The sequence below is a fragment of the Bos indicus x Bos taurus genome, chromosome 22 (genome assembly GCF_003369695.1).
Source record: "Bos indicus x Bos taurus breed Angus x Brahman F1 hybrid chromosome 22, Bos_hybrid_MaternalHap_v2.0, whole genome shotgun sequence".
Taxonomy (NCBI): domain Eukaryota; kingdom Metazoa; phylum Chordata; class Mammalia; order Artiodactyla; family Bovidae; genus Bos; species Bos indicus x Bos taurus.
Window position 1 is genome coordinate 28,456,483 of NC_040097.1, and position 18,961 is coordinate 28,475,443.

General features: G+C 39.3%; 1 protein-coding gene across 4 annotated transcripts in view; it reads right to left on the reverse strand.

Annotated features, from left to right (window-relative positions):
- Window positions 1-18,961, reverse strand: part of FRMD4B (FERM domain containing 4B) — a 360,291-nt gene that overhangs the window by 28,293 nt on the left and 313,037 nt on the right. For all 4 annotated transcript variants that reach the window (XM_027523804.1, XM_027523805.1, XM_027523807.1 and 1 more), the window contains 2 exons: window positions 17,266-17,323; window positions 15,749-15,835 (listed from right to left, as the gene is read on the reverse strand). In XM_027523804.1, the coding sequence (XP_027379605.1) occupies window positions 15,749-15,835; window positions 17,266-17,323 (145 nt within the window). The remainder of the gene's footprint in view (window positions 1-15,748; window positions 15,836-17,265; window positions 17,324-18,961) is intronic.

Consider the following 18,961-nt stretch of genomic DNA (forward strand, 5'->3'; position numbering starts at 1 on the left):
ACGAGGGGTTCATGGCACCACAAACTTCAGCATTACTAGTCATGTTTATTTTATTAATAAAAATAAGATGAAGTCAATATAACAAAATATTTGTTATCATCAGTTTAAGTGGTTATGCAGGTGTTGTCACATTCTTGGTATTCCTGTTTTTTTTTTTTAATTTCTAAAAATTATAGAAGTTTGTATAAAATGAACAAAGGTCGGTCTGTTTCATACAAGAGTGAGATTTCCACTTCCTAACCATTGGGAATCGTCTAATTTAGACATGTATTACCTGTGTGATTCTTATCACTGTTTGAAGTAGCAAGGAAAACACTTCTAACTGTAGTGGCACTTGATCTAGCTGGCAGCTGGAAATAAGCTAGCTTGTCAAATTTCTGAAACCATTCTTCCATCGTGCTTTTAAACTATCTTGGAGTTCTAGATCTCAGAGAGCCGGGATGAGGCTCGGAAAATGGCAGTGGAGCTGAGGTGAAGTGGATTCCTTTACTCATTCAACACGCCCAGGAACGCACCTGGCACGAGCAGTCAATTGCCCAATCTGCATTCCTGTCCTTTAGGCCAGTGTTTTCCTTATAGGGTAAATACAAGGTCCCTCTTTGGTCAAAATCACTCAAGATTTTAGGCCAGTGGAAGGATAAGGGGAAAACGTTAGAAAGATATCCACCAGGCTGACCTGACTTGCTGGGGTCTCTATTTAAGAGAAATGGCCTGATGGGGAATTCCCTGGTGGCCTCCAGTGTATGCACGCTCAGTCATGTCTGACTCTCTGTGACCCCATGGACTGTAGCCCACCAGGCTCCTCTGTCCATGAAATTTCCCAGGCAAGAATACTGGAGTGGGTTGCCATTCTGTTCTCCAGGGGATCTTCCTGACCCAGGGATCAAACCCAAGTCTTCTGCATTGCAGGCAGATTCTTTACCTCTGAGTCATAAGGGAAGCTTCTCTTGGTGGTCTAGTGGTTAGGATTTGGTGCTTTTACTGCTGTGGCCTGGGATTCAATCCTTGATGGGGGAACTAAGATCCCTGCAAGTCAAGCTGCACAGTGCAGTGAAAAAAAGAGAGAGAGAGAGAAATGGCCTGACATGTTAATAAACCACTCCAGTAATCCTGTCTGGAAAATTCCATGAATGGAGAAGCCTGGTGGGCTATAGCCCATGGGGTTGCAAACAGTCAGACACGACTGAGTGACTAAACAACTCTAAATAAATCACCTGAAAGATGAAGAAGAATTGCAAGAAACCATTTAAGGAAAAAGATCAAGGTTCAAAGGAAGGCACAAACGAGCTAAGTATGCTTTACTGGACCCCGTACAGAGAAGCACTATTATAGGGTATGCTGTCTTACAGGATAGAACAAGGCTACTATATATATTGAATCTTCCCTCATAGCTCAGTCGGAAAAGAAATCTGCCTGCCATGCAGGCAGACCTAGGTTCAATTCCTGGGTCGGGATGATCCCCTGGAGAAGGAAATGGCAACCCACTCCAGTATTCTTGCCTGGAGAATCCTGTGAACAGAGGAGCCTGGCAGGCTACAATCCACGGGGTCACAAGAGTTGGACACGACTTAGCAACTAAACCACCAACACCACTATGTATATTTTATGCATGTATATGTATAGAGAAAATTTGTAATTTTCATATTAAAATAGAAAGAATTTTTTTTTTTTTTTGCCAAAACAAAATTCCCACTCTTGGAGATTTGCAGGGGGGTGAGGGTGAGAGAAGAATTGTATTTGCTTTGCCACACAGAGTTAAGAGCATGAAACTGGACTGTTTCCTAAAGTGATTGTTAAACCAGCCTAATGACAATCATTAATTAGTATTTATTGTTGTTTATGTGGCACTCACTAATAGGGTTGAATTTGAAATTGTGTTCTGTTTAGAATTCATGGTGTTAGTGACAAAAGGAAATCCTTGTATGGTGACAATAAAACTACAAATTAGGTCTTCCAGACTTCGTTCTGGGCTTCCCAGGTGATGCAGTGGTAAAGAATCCACCTGCCAAAAAAGGAGATGAAAGAGATGCAGATTTGAGTCCTGGGTTGGGAAGATCCCCTGAAGAAATGGAAACCCATTCCAGTAATCTTGCCGGGAAAATTCCATAGACAGAGGAGCCTGGTGGGTGACAGTTTTGAAGAGTCTACTCTATGCTCATATAGAATGATTAGTTGTGCCCTTTAGCATCAAAACAAGGAAGAAGATAGCAAGAGATGAAATAATAGCTAGGATTAACTTTGAGATTACAAAATAAATAGAGATACAACTGAAAAAGTCAAAGAGGAGCAATGAGAACAGTGATAGTAGCAAAGAGATAATTTAAAAAAACTACAATAGGAAAAGAATGTTTCCTTAGGTTACAAATCACCTTGTCTTAGAAAAACAAAGTGTCAAAGATGTAATAAGTGACACAGAAAACCAAAGCTGAATCAAATCCCATTTTAAAAGTGAACGTGTATATAAAATCATAGTCAGAATCTATTCCCTTTATCCTTAGATGTAAAGGAAGTTGACAGTTTTAGAATAATTGCCACACACTATTACACTTTGGGGCTTCCCTGGAGGCTCAGCGGTAAAGAATCTGCCTGCCAATTCAGGAGACTTGGGTTTGATCCCTGGGTCAGGAAGATCCCCTGGAGAAGGAAATGGCAACCCACTCCAGTAATCCCACGGACAGAGGAGCCTGGTGGGCTACAGACCATGGGGTTGCAGAGAGTCAGAAATAACCAAGCAACTAAACAACAATTACGCTTTAATGAGATGCACGGGTTGAATAATTAAGGCATTTTGTTGAAACCTATAATTCATATTTAGTTAGACCCCACCATTATAGACTCAAAGAACTGGAAGAAATCACCTTTCCCCTTCCTATCCTACAATCACAGTGATTCCTAAATATCTGAGATCACAAACTTTAGAAAAAAAGACTATAAGGAAAAGCAGAAGGACTTTTAAGAAACCAGAAGTCACATACTTAAGTAGCTCTTGTCCTTTACACACTCTTCTTCAATTAACAAATATACCTTGTCCACCTTGTACATGCAAAGTCCTGTTCTTGTTGGAAAATAATGACCAGGTCCCCTCCCTTGTGATGCTTACTGCACCAACTGGACCATATCAGAGTGCCTTGGCATACATGCTGATTTCAATACATGTGCTTTATTTGGCAAGTTGATTAACTTTCCTGAGTTTCAGTTTCCTAATCTGTAAAATGGGACCAACAATGCCTGCCTCAGAGGATTGTTGGAAGGGTTTAGTTGAGATTATGTTCACAAAGCACTTAGCACAGTGCCTGGCTCATAATCAACATTCAGTAAGTGATACAGTCATTTGTATCCATTAAGGACTCTCAGTCCAATTCCCTTATTTTATCATCTTTTCTGAAAATGGAGAAGAGCCACTTAATAGCAGTCGTGGGACTCTGTGACCCTGTGGACTATAGCCTGCCAGGCTTCTCCATCCATGGGATTTCCCAGGGAAGAATACTGGAGTGGGTTGCCATTTCCTTCTCTAGGGGATCTTCCCAATATAGAGATCGAACCCGGTCTCCTGCATTGCAGACAGATTCTTTACCATCTGAGCCACCAGGGAAGCCCACTTAATAGCAGAACTAGAACTAAAAACAGAGCTGTCTTGATCCCATATCTGTCTTTCCACTGATGAGAAACAGTCGAGTTATTCTGTTGACACATCTGTGTCCCTCGGGTTTCCAAAGCCATGAGCGTCAGCCTCTGTAAAAACTGCTCTATCTCTTTTGATTTCATTGGTCATTTCCTGCTACACCCTCTAGGTAGGAAATCTGTCCACTGTTTCTGTATTGCCAAGGTCATAGAGGAGGGACATGGGGACAGGTCAAGGGCACGCCCACAGGGAGACTCATGGCAGCAAGCTAGCAAGCTCCCTCTGGTCTGAAGCACTCAGAAAAAGAAGGGACATGCCCTAACACATAAAAAATGTCGAGAAGTGTGTACCAGCAAGGGGGACCTTTGGAGTACTGAAAGACACGGAAAAGTCTTGGACAGAACGGATTCAACTGTCTGTGTGAATCTTGATGGACTGAAAGCTGACGGGGTCCAAAGTTTTAACACTAGGTAATGATAGGAAAGATGTCATCAGAAACTTTTTTTTTTTTTAAATAGCACTTATAACACAGGTTAATCATTTAACTGCAGATTCACCTGGAAATGACTAAATTTGGGATAGTCACAGCCGTGGTGTATGACTGTACATCAAATAATGACTCAGAGTAATTCCCCTGCTATAACTTGAAGCAAAAGAAATCATAGTATTACTTACTTTTTTTCATGTAAAAAAAGTTACGCTTGATGTGTATACTCTTAGTACCCACAAGCCAGCTTGTTGCTGTTGTTTAGTTGCTCACTCCTGTCTAGCTCTTTGCAACCCCATGGACTACAGCAAGCCAGGTTTCCCTGTCCTTCACTATCTTCTGGAGTTTGCTCAGACTCATGTCCATTGAGTCAGTGATGTCATCCAACTATCTCACTCTTTGTCACCCCCTTCTCCTCCTGCCTTCAATCTTTCTCCAAATCAGGGTCTTTTCCAATGAGCTGGCTCTTTGCATCAGGTGGCCAAACTTTTGGAGCTTCAGCATTAGTCTTACCAATGAATACTTAGAGTTGATTTCCTTTAGGATTGACTGGCTTGATCTCCTTGCAGTCCAAGGGACTCTCAAGCATCTTCTCCAGTACCCCAGTTCAAAAGCATCAATTTTTCGGTGCTCAGCCTTCTTTATGGTCCAGCTCTCACATTTGTACAGGACTACTGGAAAGACCATAGCTTAGCTTTGACTATATGGACCTTTGCTGGCAAAGTGATAATCTCTGCTTTTTAATATGCTGTCTAAGTTTGTCATAACTTTTTTTCCAAGGAGCAAGTGTCTTTTAATTTTGTGGCTGCAGACACCATCCGCAGTGATTTTGGAGCCCAGGAAAATAAAATATGTGTTTTTTTCACTGGAAGTGAAAATGGAAATCAGTGTTTCCACTTTTTCCCCATCTATTTGCCATGAAGTGATGGGAAGGGATGCCATGGTTTTAGTTTTTTGAATGCTGAATTTTAAACCAGCTTTTTCACTCTCCTCTTTCACCTTCACCAAGAGGCTCTTTAGTTCCTCTTCACTTTCTGCCATTAGCAAGCAGAAATAGTATCCTCTGCATATCTGATGTTGTTGATATTTCTCCCACCAATCTTATTCCAGCTTGTGATTCATCTAGCCCAGCATTTCACATGGTGGACTCTGCATATAAGTTAACTAAGCAGAGTGACAATATACAGCCTCATTGTACTCCGTTCCCATTTTGAACCAGCCTGTTGTTCCATATCTGGTTCTAACTGTTGCTTCTTGACCCATAACAGGAGACAAGGTTTCTCAGGAGACAAGTAAGGTCCTCTGGTATTCCCATCTCATTCAAAATTTTCCAGTTTGTTGTGATCCACACAGTCAAAGACTGTAGTGTAGTCAACGAAGAAGAACCAAATTTTTTCCTGGAATTCCCTTGCTTCCTCTATGATCCAAAGGATGTTGGCAATTTGATCTCTGGTTCCTCTGCCTTTTCTAAATCCAGCTTGTACACCTGGAAGTTCTTGATTCACATACTGCTAAAACGTCATTTGAAGGATTTTGAGCATTACCTTACTAGCATGTGAGATGAGTATAATTATATGATAGTTTGAACATTCTTTGGCATTGCCTTTCTTTGGGATTAGAATGAAAGCTGTTCTTTTCCAGTCCTGTGGCCACTGCTGAGTTTTCCAAATTTGCTGACACATTGAGTGCAGCACTTTCACAGCATCATCTTTTAGGATTTGAAATAGCTCAGCTGGAATTCCATCACCTCCACTAGCTTTGTTCATAGTAATGCTTTCTAAGGCCCACTTGACTTCACACTCCAGGATGTCTGGCTCTAGGGAAGTGACCACACCATCATGGTTATCCAGGTCATTAAGACCTTTTTTGTATAGTTCTTCTGTGTATTCTTGCCACTTCTTCTTAATCTCCTCTGCTTCTGTTAGGTCCTTGCTGTTTATGTCCTTTATTGTGCCCATCTTTGCATGAAATAGTCCCTTGGTATCTCCAATTTTCCTGAAGAGAGCTCTAGTCTTTCCCATTGTATTATTTTCCTCTACTTCTCTGCATTGTTCATCTAAGAAGGCTTTCTTATCGCTCCTTGCTAACCTCTGGAACTCTGCATTCAGTTGAATGTACTGTTCCTTTTCTCCTTTGCCTTTTGCTTCTCTTCTTTTTTCAGCTATTTAAGTCCTCCTCAGACAAACACTTTGCCTTCATGCATTTTTCTTTGGGATGATTTTGGTCACCTCCTCCTGTACAATATTACAAACCTCTGTCCATCGTTCTTCAGGAACCCTGTCTACCATATCTAATCCCGTGAATCTATTTGTCACCTCTAGTGTATAATCATAAGAGATTTGATTTAGGTCATACCCGAACGGTCTAGTGGTTTCCCCTACTTTCTTTAAGCCTGAATTTTGCAATAAGGAGTTCATGATCTGAGCCACAGTAAGCTCCAGGTCTTATTTTTGCTGACTGTATAGAGATTTTTTTCACCTTCAGCTACAAAGAAAACAATCAATCTGATTTCAGTATTGACCATCTGGTAATGTCCATGTGTAGAGTTGTCTCTTGTGCTGTTGGAAGACAGCGTTGTTTGCCTTCTGGAGTACCAGAAAATTAGAATTTTGTAGGATAATGAGCTTTGAGAAAGCCAAATTGACCTACCTTCTGTTCAGCCAGCCACTTTGACCAGTGAAATATTTATGTGACTGAGAGTGAGTGTTCCCAACAACCTTATAGGGAGGTACTGCATTTAGCTCCATTTCACAGAAGAGAAGACTGGGGCTCAGAGGTACTTAAGTAGACAGAGCAAGGTCATAAAGCAAAATAGGTGCAGATCTGAGATTCACACTCAAGCACAAGGATGGCTCCAAAGTCCCCAGCGTCCCACCTTTCTCATCTGAGAAGAATACTCTATGGAGATTTGTTATGTTAACCGAAAAGAGGAGGAAAAAGGAGTAATTCCCAGTTCTACCTCACAGGAAAAAAGAGCAGCAATTACAGTAGCCATTTGTAGGAAAAGGACTCTGAGTCTCTCATATTTTACTTACTTATTCAACCAATGATGATTTTGCTTCACTTCCCACCCTCACCCACAACTGCCAGAACATCTGGCCATGTCTGGAGATACTTTCGGTTCTCACACTGGAGGGGAGGCTGTTTCTAGTATCTTGTGGTTAGAGGCCAGGAATACTGCTGAATATCAGATCATGTGCAGGACAGAATAATCTGGCCCCCAACATCGATAGTTCAGAGACTGAGAAAAGCTGACTCATCACTGTTAGTAATATAACTATGCTTTGGTAGGCTTCCCTGGTGGCTCAGAGGTTAAAGCATCTGCCTGGAATGCGGGAGACCTGGGTTCAATCCCTGGGTTGCGAAGATCCCCTGGAGAAGGAAATGGCAACCCACTCCAGTACTCTTACCTGGAGAATCCCATGGAGGGAGGAGCCTGGTAGGCTACAGTCCATGGGGTCGCAAAGAGTCGGACATGACTGAGCGACTTCACTTTCACTTCCACTTTGGTAGGTGGTGTGTGTTGAAGAAGATGATAAAAGTTTTGCAATAAAATAATGATTTTTGGAGTTCTCTCTTTCTCAACTAGGTAATGCCTTTAGAAATAAATAGCTGTCCGGATTGTTTTCTAAATGCAAATGTTACCTCCTAGAGGGACTTAAAGCAACTGATAAGATAATAAGAGGCCATGCTCTCAGTGTCTGGTGTGCTGAAATTCCATAAAATATCACTTTGCTGACAAAGGCTTATATAGTCAAAGACACAGTTTTTCCAGTAGTCATGTACAGATGTGAGAGTTGGACTACAAAGAAGGCTGAGTGCCAAAGAATTGATGCTCTCGAATTGGGTGCTGAAGAAGACTCTTAAGAGTCCCCTTGGACTGCAAGGAGATCAAACCAGTCCATTCTAAAGGAAATTAACACTGAATATTCAAGAGAAGGATTGATGATGAAGCTGAAGCTCCAATACTTTGGCCACCTGATGCGAAGAGCTGGCTTACTGGAAAAGACTCTGATGTTGGGAAAGATTGAAGGCAGGAGGAGAAGGAGGTGACAGAGGATGAGATGGTTGGATGGCATCACCGAGTCAATGAACATGAGTTTGAGCAAACTTCAGGAGATACTGGAGGACAGAGAAGACTGGCGTGCTGAAGTTCATGGGGTTGCAAAGAGTTGGATACGACTTAGTGACTGAACAACAACAACAACCCAATGGTGCATACTCAGGTTTTCAGATGTGATATTATAACCTTGCACACATAAAACATAAGGTCTTAAATGCAAGGAACAAACCATTCGGAGTATTTTTTGAAATGTTTAGATGAAGATGTCCTGGGTATCAGAAAATGCATAACATAAAATCTGATCAGGAGAATGTCATCTCATATAAATTCCTTCTGTGGCCAAATCTCTAATCTCTCAGGGCTGATCTCATGACACCTGTTAGTACCTAGAGTGTTTGCTGCATGTACCTAGAGTGTTTGCTGCATGTATCTGGTATAGCCAGTGCTGACCTGTGGTTCAGAGATACCTGCATGACTTTTCTGGATGCTGACAGCTGGCATCCCTTCTCACAAATTGGTACCTAGGCTTCCCTGGTGGCTCAGTTGGTGAAGAATCTGCATGCAATGCAGGAGACCCAGGTTCAATCCCTGGGAGGGGAAGATCCCCTGGAGAAGTAAATGGCAACCTACTCCAGTATTCTTGCCTGGGAAATTGCATGGAGAGAGGAGCCTGGTGGGCTACAGACAAAGAGTCATACACAACTTAGCAGCCAAACCACCATCACTGCTTTTTAAATATTTTCAATAAAAATCATGATTTTGTCTTTTCGGGTAGATTGTCAGGGCCTTGATGACTAAGATGTGGGTTTTTCCTTACATGAGATAAAGAATATAAAGCACACGTTCAGAGCCCTTGCAAACAGAAAAGGTTCAAGAAAATTTGTTGGAAAAATATCAAACAGAGTATATTGCTAGAATTTTGTTCCGGAAGGATGAATGAATTGAAGCCAAATTGATCTTTAGTTATAAGTACAGAATGAAGAATACTGTTAATGCCTCGTGAAACAGAAAAACTTTACCATGCTTTACATACTAACTGGTTTTTCTGCATTTGGACTGGTCAGTCCTATTAGAGATCTGTCTTTCATTTTTCTGTATATGCCAACAATTCAGCCATTCGGTAAGTGCCTATCAACACAGAGTAACAGATGAAATAAAGAAATCTAATGGTTTTGCCTGACCAGCAGTCACTTTATTTTTGTTAACCATCACCTTCAGTTTCTACAGGGAACAAACTCATTCTTTAAGCTCCAGCTGCAGGGGTCTCTCAGTTTTTATAACACCCTGTCCCCCTCCCATCAGCATACACTGTTCTCTGACATGAACATACCAGCCCATGCTTTGTTTTAAGCCTGGCTCCTTCTCACCCTTCAGGTCTCAGCTCATATGTTACCTTTCTCAGAGAAGCCTTCCCTGAACACAGGAAACATCCCCACCTGTCCCCTTTTCATCCCTCCGTCTCCTTGGTTCCCATCAGAGACTATTCAAAATCTGTATCTTCAGGCTCTGCTAACTTGTTTGTTTCTCATTAACCATCCCCCCTGAAAGACTTCAAAGGGAACAAACACAGAAGGACAGAAACTACTTGTCACCCCCAGGATCTATTTTTCCTCCTTTCTTTTCATAACAAAACACTTTGAGTGATGGCTTTGTCCACAGCCACCCACCTAGAGGATACACTTCCAGACTCTTTTGCAGTTAGACCTGGTGATTTTTATGAACAAGGCTGCTTGCCTTGGCTTCTTTCCATCTGCCTACTGGTCACGAGATGGAAATGGAGACTCAACAATGCCCATCCAATTCTCTGAGTTCCCTGTCTTAGAAGATCTGCTTCAAATTCTCATAGTGATTAATTATAGGAGGAAAAGACAAATACCTGTGCTGTCCAGTAAAGTTTCTATAAATTAGAGTATGGTATGAAGGGGAAAACAAGTAACTGTAAGGTTTTGTGTGTGTGTGTGCAATGTCTATGGGAAAGGAGGAGGGGAGGGATAAATTAGGAGTTTGGAATTGACATATATACAATACTATATATAAAACAGACAACCAACAATAACCAACTGTATAGAACAGGGAACTATACTCAATATTTTATAATAATCTATAAGAGAAAAAATCTGAAAAAAATTGATGTATATGTATTCACGATTGTATGAATCACTTTGCCATCCATCTGAATGTAACACAACATTGTAAATCAGCTATACTTCGATAAAAAGTTTTAAAAAGAAAAGAAAAATAAGTAGTCAATGAAGGAATTCACTAACTCATCGGGTCCACATAAGGAGCTGTGAGGTAGAGACACAGAATTCTTTGATTTTGATAGTTGAGAAAACAGAGACCCAAAAGGCTAAGAGACAGCTGCAGGTCAGCCAGCGGGTAAGCAGAGTGCAGGACTGGTTTCTATTTCAAATCCATACTATAAGGCTTTGGTTCTCCTCCCACTGACTCTGTGGAAGGTTTTAACAATCACATTGATTATTGGTGTGGCTGGAGCTTAATTATAGACTTTACAAACAGGATGGACCGGTCTTTGGGTTCTGCAATTCGTTTTTCTCCCTGCACACCACAATTCATTTTGTATTGATGTAGAAAGTACAAGTGGGCAGCACACGTTATCTTCTCTCTCCTACTCTTAACCTCCTCTAGCATTTCAGCAGCATTAGAACTAGCATTCAAATCGAGGTCCATGGTGATGGGGGCGGGGGGAAGAAGCAAGCAGGACTTAGAAATCATCAGGTTGGCTGTGCTCACAGCTAGTGGGAAGCTGCGGGGTAGTACAGGGAGCTCAGCCTGGTGCTCTGTGATGACCTGGGGGTGGGGTGGGGGGACAAGGAGGGAGGCTCAAGAGGGAGGGGATGTAAGTACGCTTATGGCTGACTCATGTCGTTGTATGACAGAAACACTGTAAAGTAATTATCCTCCAACTAAACACACACACACACACACGCACACACACAAAAGTTGGCCATGCTTAGAAGAATACGCAAGTCACTGAGTTTAAATAAAATGAACATTGTACTTTCATGACAAGGCAAGAGGAAGATTTTTGTGCTGGTTACTTAATTTGTCTGGCTCTAGGCAATGGGAAAATCCAATAATTAAAAAAAAAAAAAAAAGTTTAGTTAACTGATGTTTAAAGGCCTCTTCCCCACCCTGAAATGTCCTGGGGTAATGAAGTGTATCTTAAGACTCTCTTAGAGTGTTATAATGCAGCAAGATATTAATCTTGAAAAGCATTTTATCCTACGATGGTCTACTGTAACACCTTGACTAGCATGTCATTTTTATTCCTCCCACCTCTGACAGGTTCTGGCTTTCCCCAGTGAAATAACTTGCTGGAGGGGTACAAATCAGCCATGACAGATACTGACACTTTACTCAGACACTGACCCACTGTCTACTTTGTGAAGACTTGAAATACTGAGTGAACAATAAAAACCCAGAAGGAATGTGTTTGCTTTTTTTTTTTTTAATAAAGTTTCATCGTTTTTAAGTGTGAATATCCTACAATTTGAAGCTGAGTTCTGGTATGTTTCATATTCCCAAAGAATTTGCAATGACACATTTCATGTTGAAAGGGCAGATTTAAAAGAAAAACTGCTTATGATCTGAATTTTTAATACCTGAAATCTTTGTGGATTATAACTCTGAATTTAAAACTTTTCTCTTTAATCTGCATCATACCTTAGGGCATTGTGGTGAATGAACTGAGAGAGGCAGAATGCTTACCAGCCTCTGAAAATAGAAAATGTGAGCGTGTACTCTCAGGTGGTACACTAAGGCTCTAGGTCTATAGCAATGTTGGATCCTTCCTTAATCAAATAGGAATCCAAGAATATTTCTCATACCCTTCTTTATTGCCTCTCTCCCTCACCATCAATGAGTAATTACCAGGTATGGAGTAATGACTGCAAATCAGGCATAATGCTAAATATAATCTCATTTAACTTTTACAACCACCCTATGTAGTTGGTGGCATCACCATTGTGCAGATCGGGAAACTGAGTTTAAAAATAGGTTAAGCAACTTGCCCAAGGTCACACAGCAAACAGACATCAGAGACAGGCTTTGGATTTCTTCCCAAACCCTTGGCCTGTATCATTATCCTACACAGATGCTTTTGCTGGGTATTCTGGGAGGTAAAACAAATACAGTCCCCAACATTCAGAGGCTATAACTGATAGACACGTAGAAAGGACAGAAGGGTTCAGCCTGTGGGACTCGGACCAACCATTTTTCAAAATAGCCTTTTGACATGTTATTGGCAAACCTTCCTCCTTCTGGTCTGTTTTTAAGCCATGTAATTATAATACAGCAGGCATGTGGTTCAAGAGGCTGAGTATCTACCCAGACTCCCACTCCGGCTTTTGTTTCATTCCGATTTGCCAATCTGACCTTCTTTTCTGCCCAGCCATTGGTAACTTGCTGGAGCATTGGCCCATGAAAACAGCTGAAGCATGTCCTCCTTTTATATATCAGTGTTCACGTCCTTTTAAATTATGCACTCCCTTATTTGTGCCAACTGAGCCAGGACAGGGACTTGAAAAACTCCACCCGCCAACAAAACCCTTAAGTTGTCTGAACAGGGAAAAATAAAGATACGGAAGCAGAGTCCCTTGTCAGGCTTAACAGAAGAAGCAAGGAGGAGGTGAACTATAGTAGAGAGTGGATACCTCCAAAAATAACCAAGAAAGAGAGAGCAAGACAGTGATGACGCCGGATATCTGTTTATGGTCCCTTTCAAACTGAGTGGCATATCTTAAAAATGAAATAGGAAAACTCTAGAAGGAAGCGGCTTCTGATCCTTGTCTAGACTCTAAAATGAACAAGCAAACCTGATTATGATCAGTGTCAAACAATATTTACCAATTTCTATGAAACTGTGAATGTGAAGAAAGGCCTGTGAGTCATGAGCAACTGAGAGGAAATTAACAGCAATATTTACTGTGCAGATTCTGATTCACCATTATTTTGGAAGAAAGCCTGGTTGTTTTTAGTAGATCCATTTAGTCTGTGAGAATCTCAATTTTCTCAAGGCACATTAGCTAAGAAATTATTTGAGTCAATTTAAGTTATATTTTACATGCAAATTCAGAACAAACAATTTTAAAGAAATGTTATTAACGTAGAATTCAGGGAAGAAATAAATTACCAAAAAAAAAAAAAAAGTCAACCGAGATGAGGTCTGCCATAAGAAAACATGATAGGCAGTCATTTGATCCTACATGATAGATAAACTAGGGGCTAGTTTCAATAAGAAACTCATTATGCTCCAAATCCATCCTCCTAGCAGTGGAAACAACCCACACGTCCATCACGAGAGAACTGGTTAAATAACCAGTTCTAAATAAAGTAAGTATTTCGATACCATACAGAACTAGGCAGCTTTAAAAAGAGTGAAAAGAGATCGGTTTTATAAGTGGCTTGGAGAAATATGACATAGTGTGAAATAGCACACAGGGACTTCCCGGGTGGTTCAGCGCCTAAGACGCCACACTCCCAATGCAGAGGACCTGGGTTTGATCCCCGGTCAGGGAACTAGATTCCACATGCTGGAATTAAGAGTTCACATGCCATGAGTGAAGATTCCATGTGCTGCAACTAAGCCCCAGCACAGTCAAAATACAGAAATAAATAAATGTTTTTTTAAAAAAAAGAAAATACATAGTATATATAGTAAGGTGTCTTTCATGCTGTAAAAGCTTGGTATGCTGCTGCTGCTGCTTGGTATACACACTGACAAAGTCTGTATGAATCAGTATCGGCCTCTTGACAATGTTTATAAACAGGCGAGGGATGAAGACTGAAGGACTTGCTACCCCAACTGACATGCTTCTATAGTAGGTGCTTTTTTTGTTTGTTTCTTTTAAAATGATTATTTAAAACGTTTTCTAAAAACATCAAAATATATAACTGCACAGAAAAATGATTTTGAAAAATATTCAAAAAATGATATGCCTATCATTTCTTTATTAGAAATTTATCATTATTTATCATTATTGGAAATTTAATCTTAGAAACAAACTTTCAAATACATCCTTGTTGGGGAGTTCCCCAAGTGGCCTAGCGATTAGGGTTCAGGGCTTTCACTGCTGCGACTAGGGTTCAATGCCTGGTCAGGGAACTGAGATCCCATAGGCCCTGTGGCACCACCAAAACAAACAAACAAACAAAAACTCAAACCCAAAACATAACACAACCACTAATTACTTATACTCCTGGAAATTAAATATTCCTTATTTCAATTGATCTGGGTCACTGGGCCAAAATTACAGAGATCAAGTTCTAACTGTGTAATTACACACAGGTTTGCTTACTGTCAGTCACCAGGCAGATCTCTGTTGAATGCTGTCTTACTTTTATTGAGAATCCCCAATAGGAAGCCACAGTGCCCAGCCAGTCTGATCCAGGAGAGCTGAATAGGCATTCAAAGGGGACTGTGGTTTGCTCTGGCAGACACCCTTTCATGTTTTCTGTGCCAGTTTCACAACCATAAAATGAGGAGAAAAGGGTAGCTTATTTATTGCCTAAACTCAAAGGAAGATTGTAAGCACCAATTGAAGCTGAATGGACACTTAGAAGATGAAGAGCATGTGGTATTATGAACAGGGCCTGACTTTATGAAAAACATGGCTGTTTTTCTAGTACACATTAAAGCCAGAGACAGATGGAAGTGCCAAGAGCTATTTAAGGCTGTGATGTAGGGATGTGATGGCGCAGGCCGCTGGACCACGGTCTGTTATTATAGGCCATTGTTTCAACAGCTGTGATTCCCAGACATGGCAGCAGAGGACAGGGAGGGTGGCAAAACCTACCAGCATGAGTAAGTTATGTTCCTATAATACTGAGTAGGCCGGAGCAGCTCGATGGTTATCTACACAAACTCATCAATTCTTACACAGGCAATAAGAAGTATTGTACACTTACGCTTGGTCAAGAGGAACAATCTCACAATCAAATTGCCGAGAATGTAACTTATTAGCTCTGGAAAATCCAAGCCAGATAGTGTACCTTTATTAAACAGCACATAATTCCTTTATCAAAAGTAGACATGTTAAGTGTGGAAAATTGTGAAACAAAGATAAGCAAGGATAACAGCAACAGTAGAAAGAAGATTACTTGTAACTATACCCCTGAGAGGTAACCAGTACTCAAATTTTTGGCTTACATCTTTACAGTTCATCCATTTGTTTATCCATTCAATGTAAAGATGTATATGTATGCATCTTTTTTATATACAGATAAAATTTATTAAACAAATGACATCATCATGTTCATACTAACTTAAAATAGAAATTAGATGTGTACACTTATAAACTATGCTGTGATCAACATCCTTGTAGTTAAATCTTTGTGCATAATTTTACTAATAAATGATCAGACATGGAATTGCTGTATAAATGGTGCATGAATGAGTTATAAAAAGTATCTCACATTTAACTTGACTCTTCTGTACACCTAGGACTTCACTAATCAAAAATTCTTTACCCAAGATTGCTTGTTGCCTCTTAAAGTGACGTTTCTAGCTCTAGAACAGCTTAGTGTTCCCGTGTCTGAAACGATTTACACTTACTTTCCGAGGTTTCACCTTATCTTGCAAATCATACTGGCCAATTCCTTTATAGCTGATTCCAAGCCACCAAGGAAGTCCTTGTTTATCCTGGAAGATGGAAAAACATGAGAACCAAGACCTAATTGTTAAGTCTTCTAGAGATGAAGTAATATCTACCAATTTCTTGCTTTAACAAGTATCAGCAAGTCAAAATAATTTTGTCTTGGTAAACAAAACACTATAAAATCCTGCTTGTTATTAGAACACTTTCTTAGAATTTCTTCAAATAAGATCTATAAATCAAAACACACCAATACTATTAACACCATCAAAAAGAAAGACATATTATTGTTAGGATTAAACAATTGGAAAGAAGATATAAAATATAAGTAATTCAACGAGTAATTAATCCAGAGTACAAAGCCAGTTAGTCATTTAAAAAAAAAAAGAAAAAGAAAAAAGCTCTTTGTTCTCTTGATTAGTAACTAGCTATAAAGGTCAGGGAAGTTTCCAAAGAATTACCAAGATGAGAAAAGTGGTTCCAAATCCTAATGTTTATAAACTTAACAAGGAACATGGGAATACTAAAGCACTCTTCGGATGAGTTAAATGATTCAAAGACAAGATGCTTGAATAATGACTTTGAGGTATATAAGGGGAGAGGAGGAATTTTTTTTTTACTCATAAATTTATCTTTTAGGTCTTGCCAAAGAAAGGGTATACTGACAAAGGGAAAGAAAAAACTTGGGCTTAAACATATACCCATATGCAAACAAATTAAGAATCAGTAGAAATTAAAATGGAATTGCTACATATTTTTAGTAAAAGGTGTCCTCATCATACAGGTATGTATGATCCAATTCCCCACCATTTGGAATTGCAAACACTGTCAGAACTTGGAAAGTCACTCAAGATTGACCAAGTATAAAATTATACCTCTTTCAAACAAGACTCTTTTATTAACAATATGCTTTGTTCTCTATCATCTCAAAGTTTTTCTTAGTCAATTTCTCCATGTGTATGAAATCTAAAAATACTACTCAAATATAAAACATACCAACTGAAAATGGGTACTACAAATCTTGTAGAAACTTGAGGATTTTATGAAGCTGCTTAAATGATATGGGATGATTCTCCAATGATTCTCATACAAAGGTGGTATGAAATGTACATCTAGTAGTATTGGAAGGTGCCCAATTGAAAGACATAAATAAGCAAAAGTAGGTAAATGCATAGGTGTACCAGAAGAGAATGATCTGAATATTTCAGGGCTAATAGAGGCTTTGGGAACACATTTGAACATAGCTAGCATTTTACAAAGATAATATGCTTTATAATTTGCTATAACAATGACAAGATACAATCAGGCTTTTATTTTTTTTAAGAAATTCAATCTTACTCTAAAAGCTGAAATTCCTAGAGAAAATTTACATAAATATGCATATTGATTTATGTGATTTTAGGAAGTTAATGCTGTTCACTAATGCTCATATGATAACACAGTCATGATGAAAGCTTCGTCATATGAAAGTATTTACCTTTACTGCATAATAATGGACTCCATAGGTTGGCAGAGCTTCTACTATTTTCATATACCTATGAAAAATGAATATATGTTATAACCTCTTATTAAATTAGTTAGAGGGTCCTTTTGGGAAAAGTGATCTAAAGAAACACCATTTGTATCTGCTTTACTCATTAAAACCACTTCTTTGACTAAAGGCAGAAATAGAATAAACCACTCTAGGGAGTAATACATTTTACCTCACTCAAATGTTAGAAGGTTGTTAACAAAAACTCAATTTCAAAAAGCTATAGGAAATATTGTCTGCATATTAAAATTTCTATGACTCAGAAACATATTATACTTTATTATAAACACAAATTGCAAGTTTTTTTTAACTAGCACTTAATGATGCAAGACACTAGAATCAACTTTTGAGTCTTGCTCATAATAAATAAAACATAGAGGTAATCTATATATTGATGGTGGTACATTTTAGAAATAAAGTCAAACCTCTTAGAAATATATGCTTTAAAAGAGTGAGTTTTATTATTGTAAATCTACTATTGTAAATAAGATTTTTAAATGTATGTACTCCCTCAAAAAAGTTAAAGTGATTATATACCTCTTGTTATTTTTAATTCAACAAGTATTTATTTTATTCTTTTAAGACTTTATGTTGTTGTTGTTTAGTTGCTCAGTCGTGTCTGACCCTTTTGTGACCCCATGAACTGTAGCCCACCAGGCTTCTCAGTCCATGGGATTTCCCAGGCAAGAACTGTGGAGTGGGTTGCTATCTCCTTCTCCAGGAGATTTTCCTGACCCAGGGATCAAACCTGCATCTCCTGCATTAGCAGGCAGATTCTTTACCACTGAGCCACCAGGGTAGCCCTTAAGAGTTTATGGAGTGGACTAAATTGTGTAAGATTTCCTTTCTGCCCACAAAAAACTGAGACTCCTGTATGATACAAGTGGGCTGTTTAATAACATTTTGAAGATCAGTGGCTCTGGACCTTGTAATCAATAAACGTGATAATTCTTCAAAGTAAAAGGTCTCCATGTAAGTGAATATAAACAGTTAAGTAGATGTGCCAAGGCCAGGTAGCAATTACACTGCACAGCCAGGATTCCCACACAAAGTGAGTCGGATTCCACAGTCTAGAGCCTTAACTACTGAGTTAGACAGTCTCTTACTTGGAGCCATAACGATAATGATCAAAGGAAATAAGAAGATACTACATTTAAGCAAGAACAGTTAATAATATGCTCATTAACCTCACCTAAAATCATTCATGGAAATTGCTATTCCTTTTTATTTTTCAGTTCAGAAGGTGGGCACAAATCAGGGATTCAGCTTTGGAACTGCTAACTTCTGATTTCTGCCTTGAAAATCCCAGCAGGTATACTGTGATAAAAAGGAGATGAGTGCAAGAGCAGGGATGTGGGAGAAATCTATACCTGACGGGGGAATAGTGATCACCAAATCCTTATTTCACTTCTCACGTGATTTGTGCTATATTCGGCAGATTTACAAAAACAAACAAAAAAACCCTTCTATCATCATCAAAGTTATTCCACAATATAGTAATGCTATATTAGTTTTTACAACTTAAAAATTATAAATTTAGTTTTTATAATTTAAAAACTTCAATGTAGCTTGTAAACTGTTCTTAATAAACAACGGATACTCTGTAGGTCTAAAATGTAGAAATCTATCATTACAGTCTGCT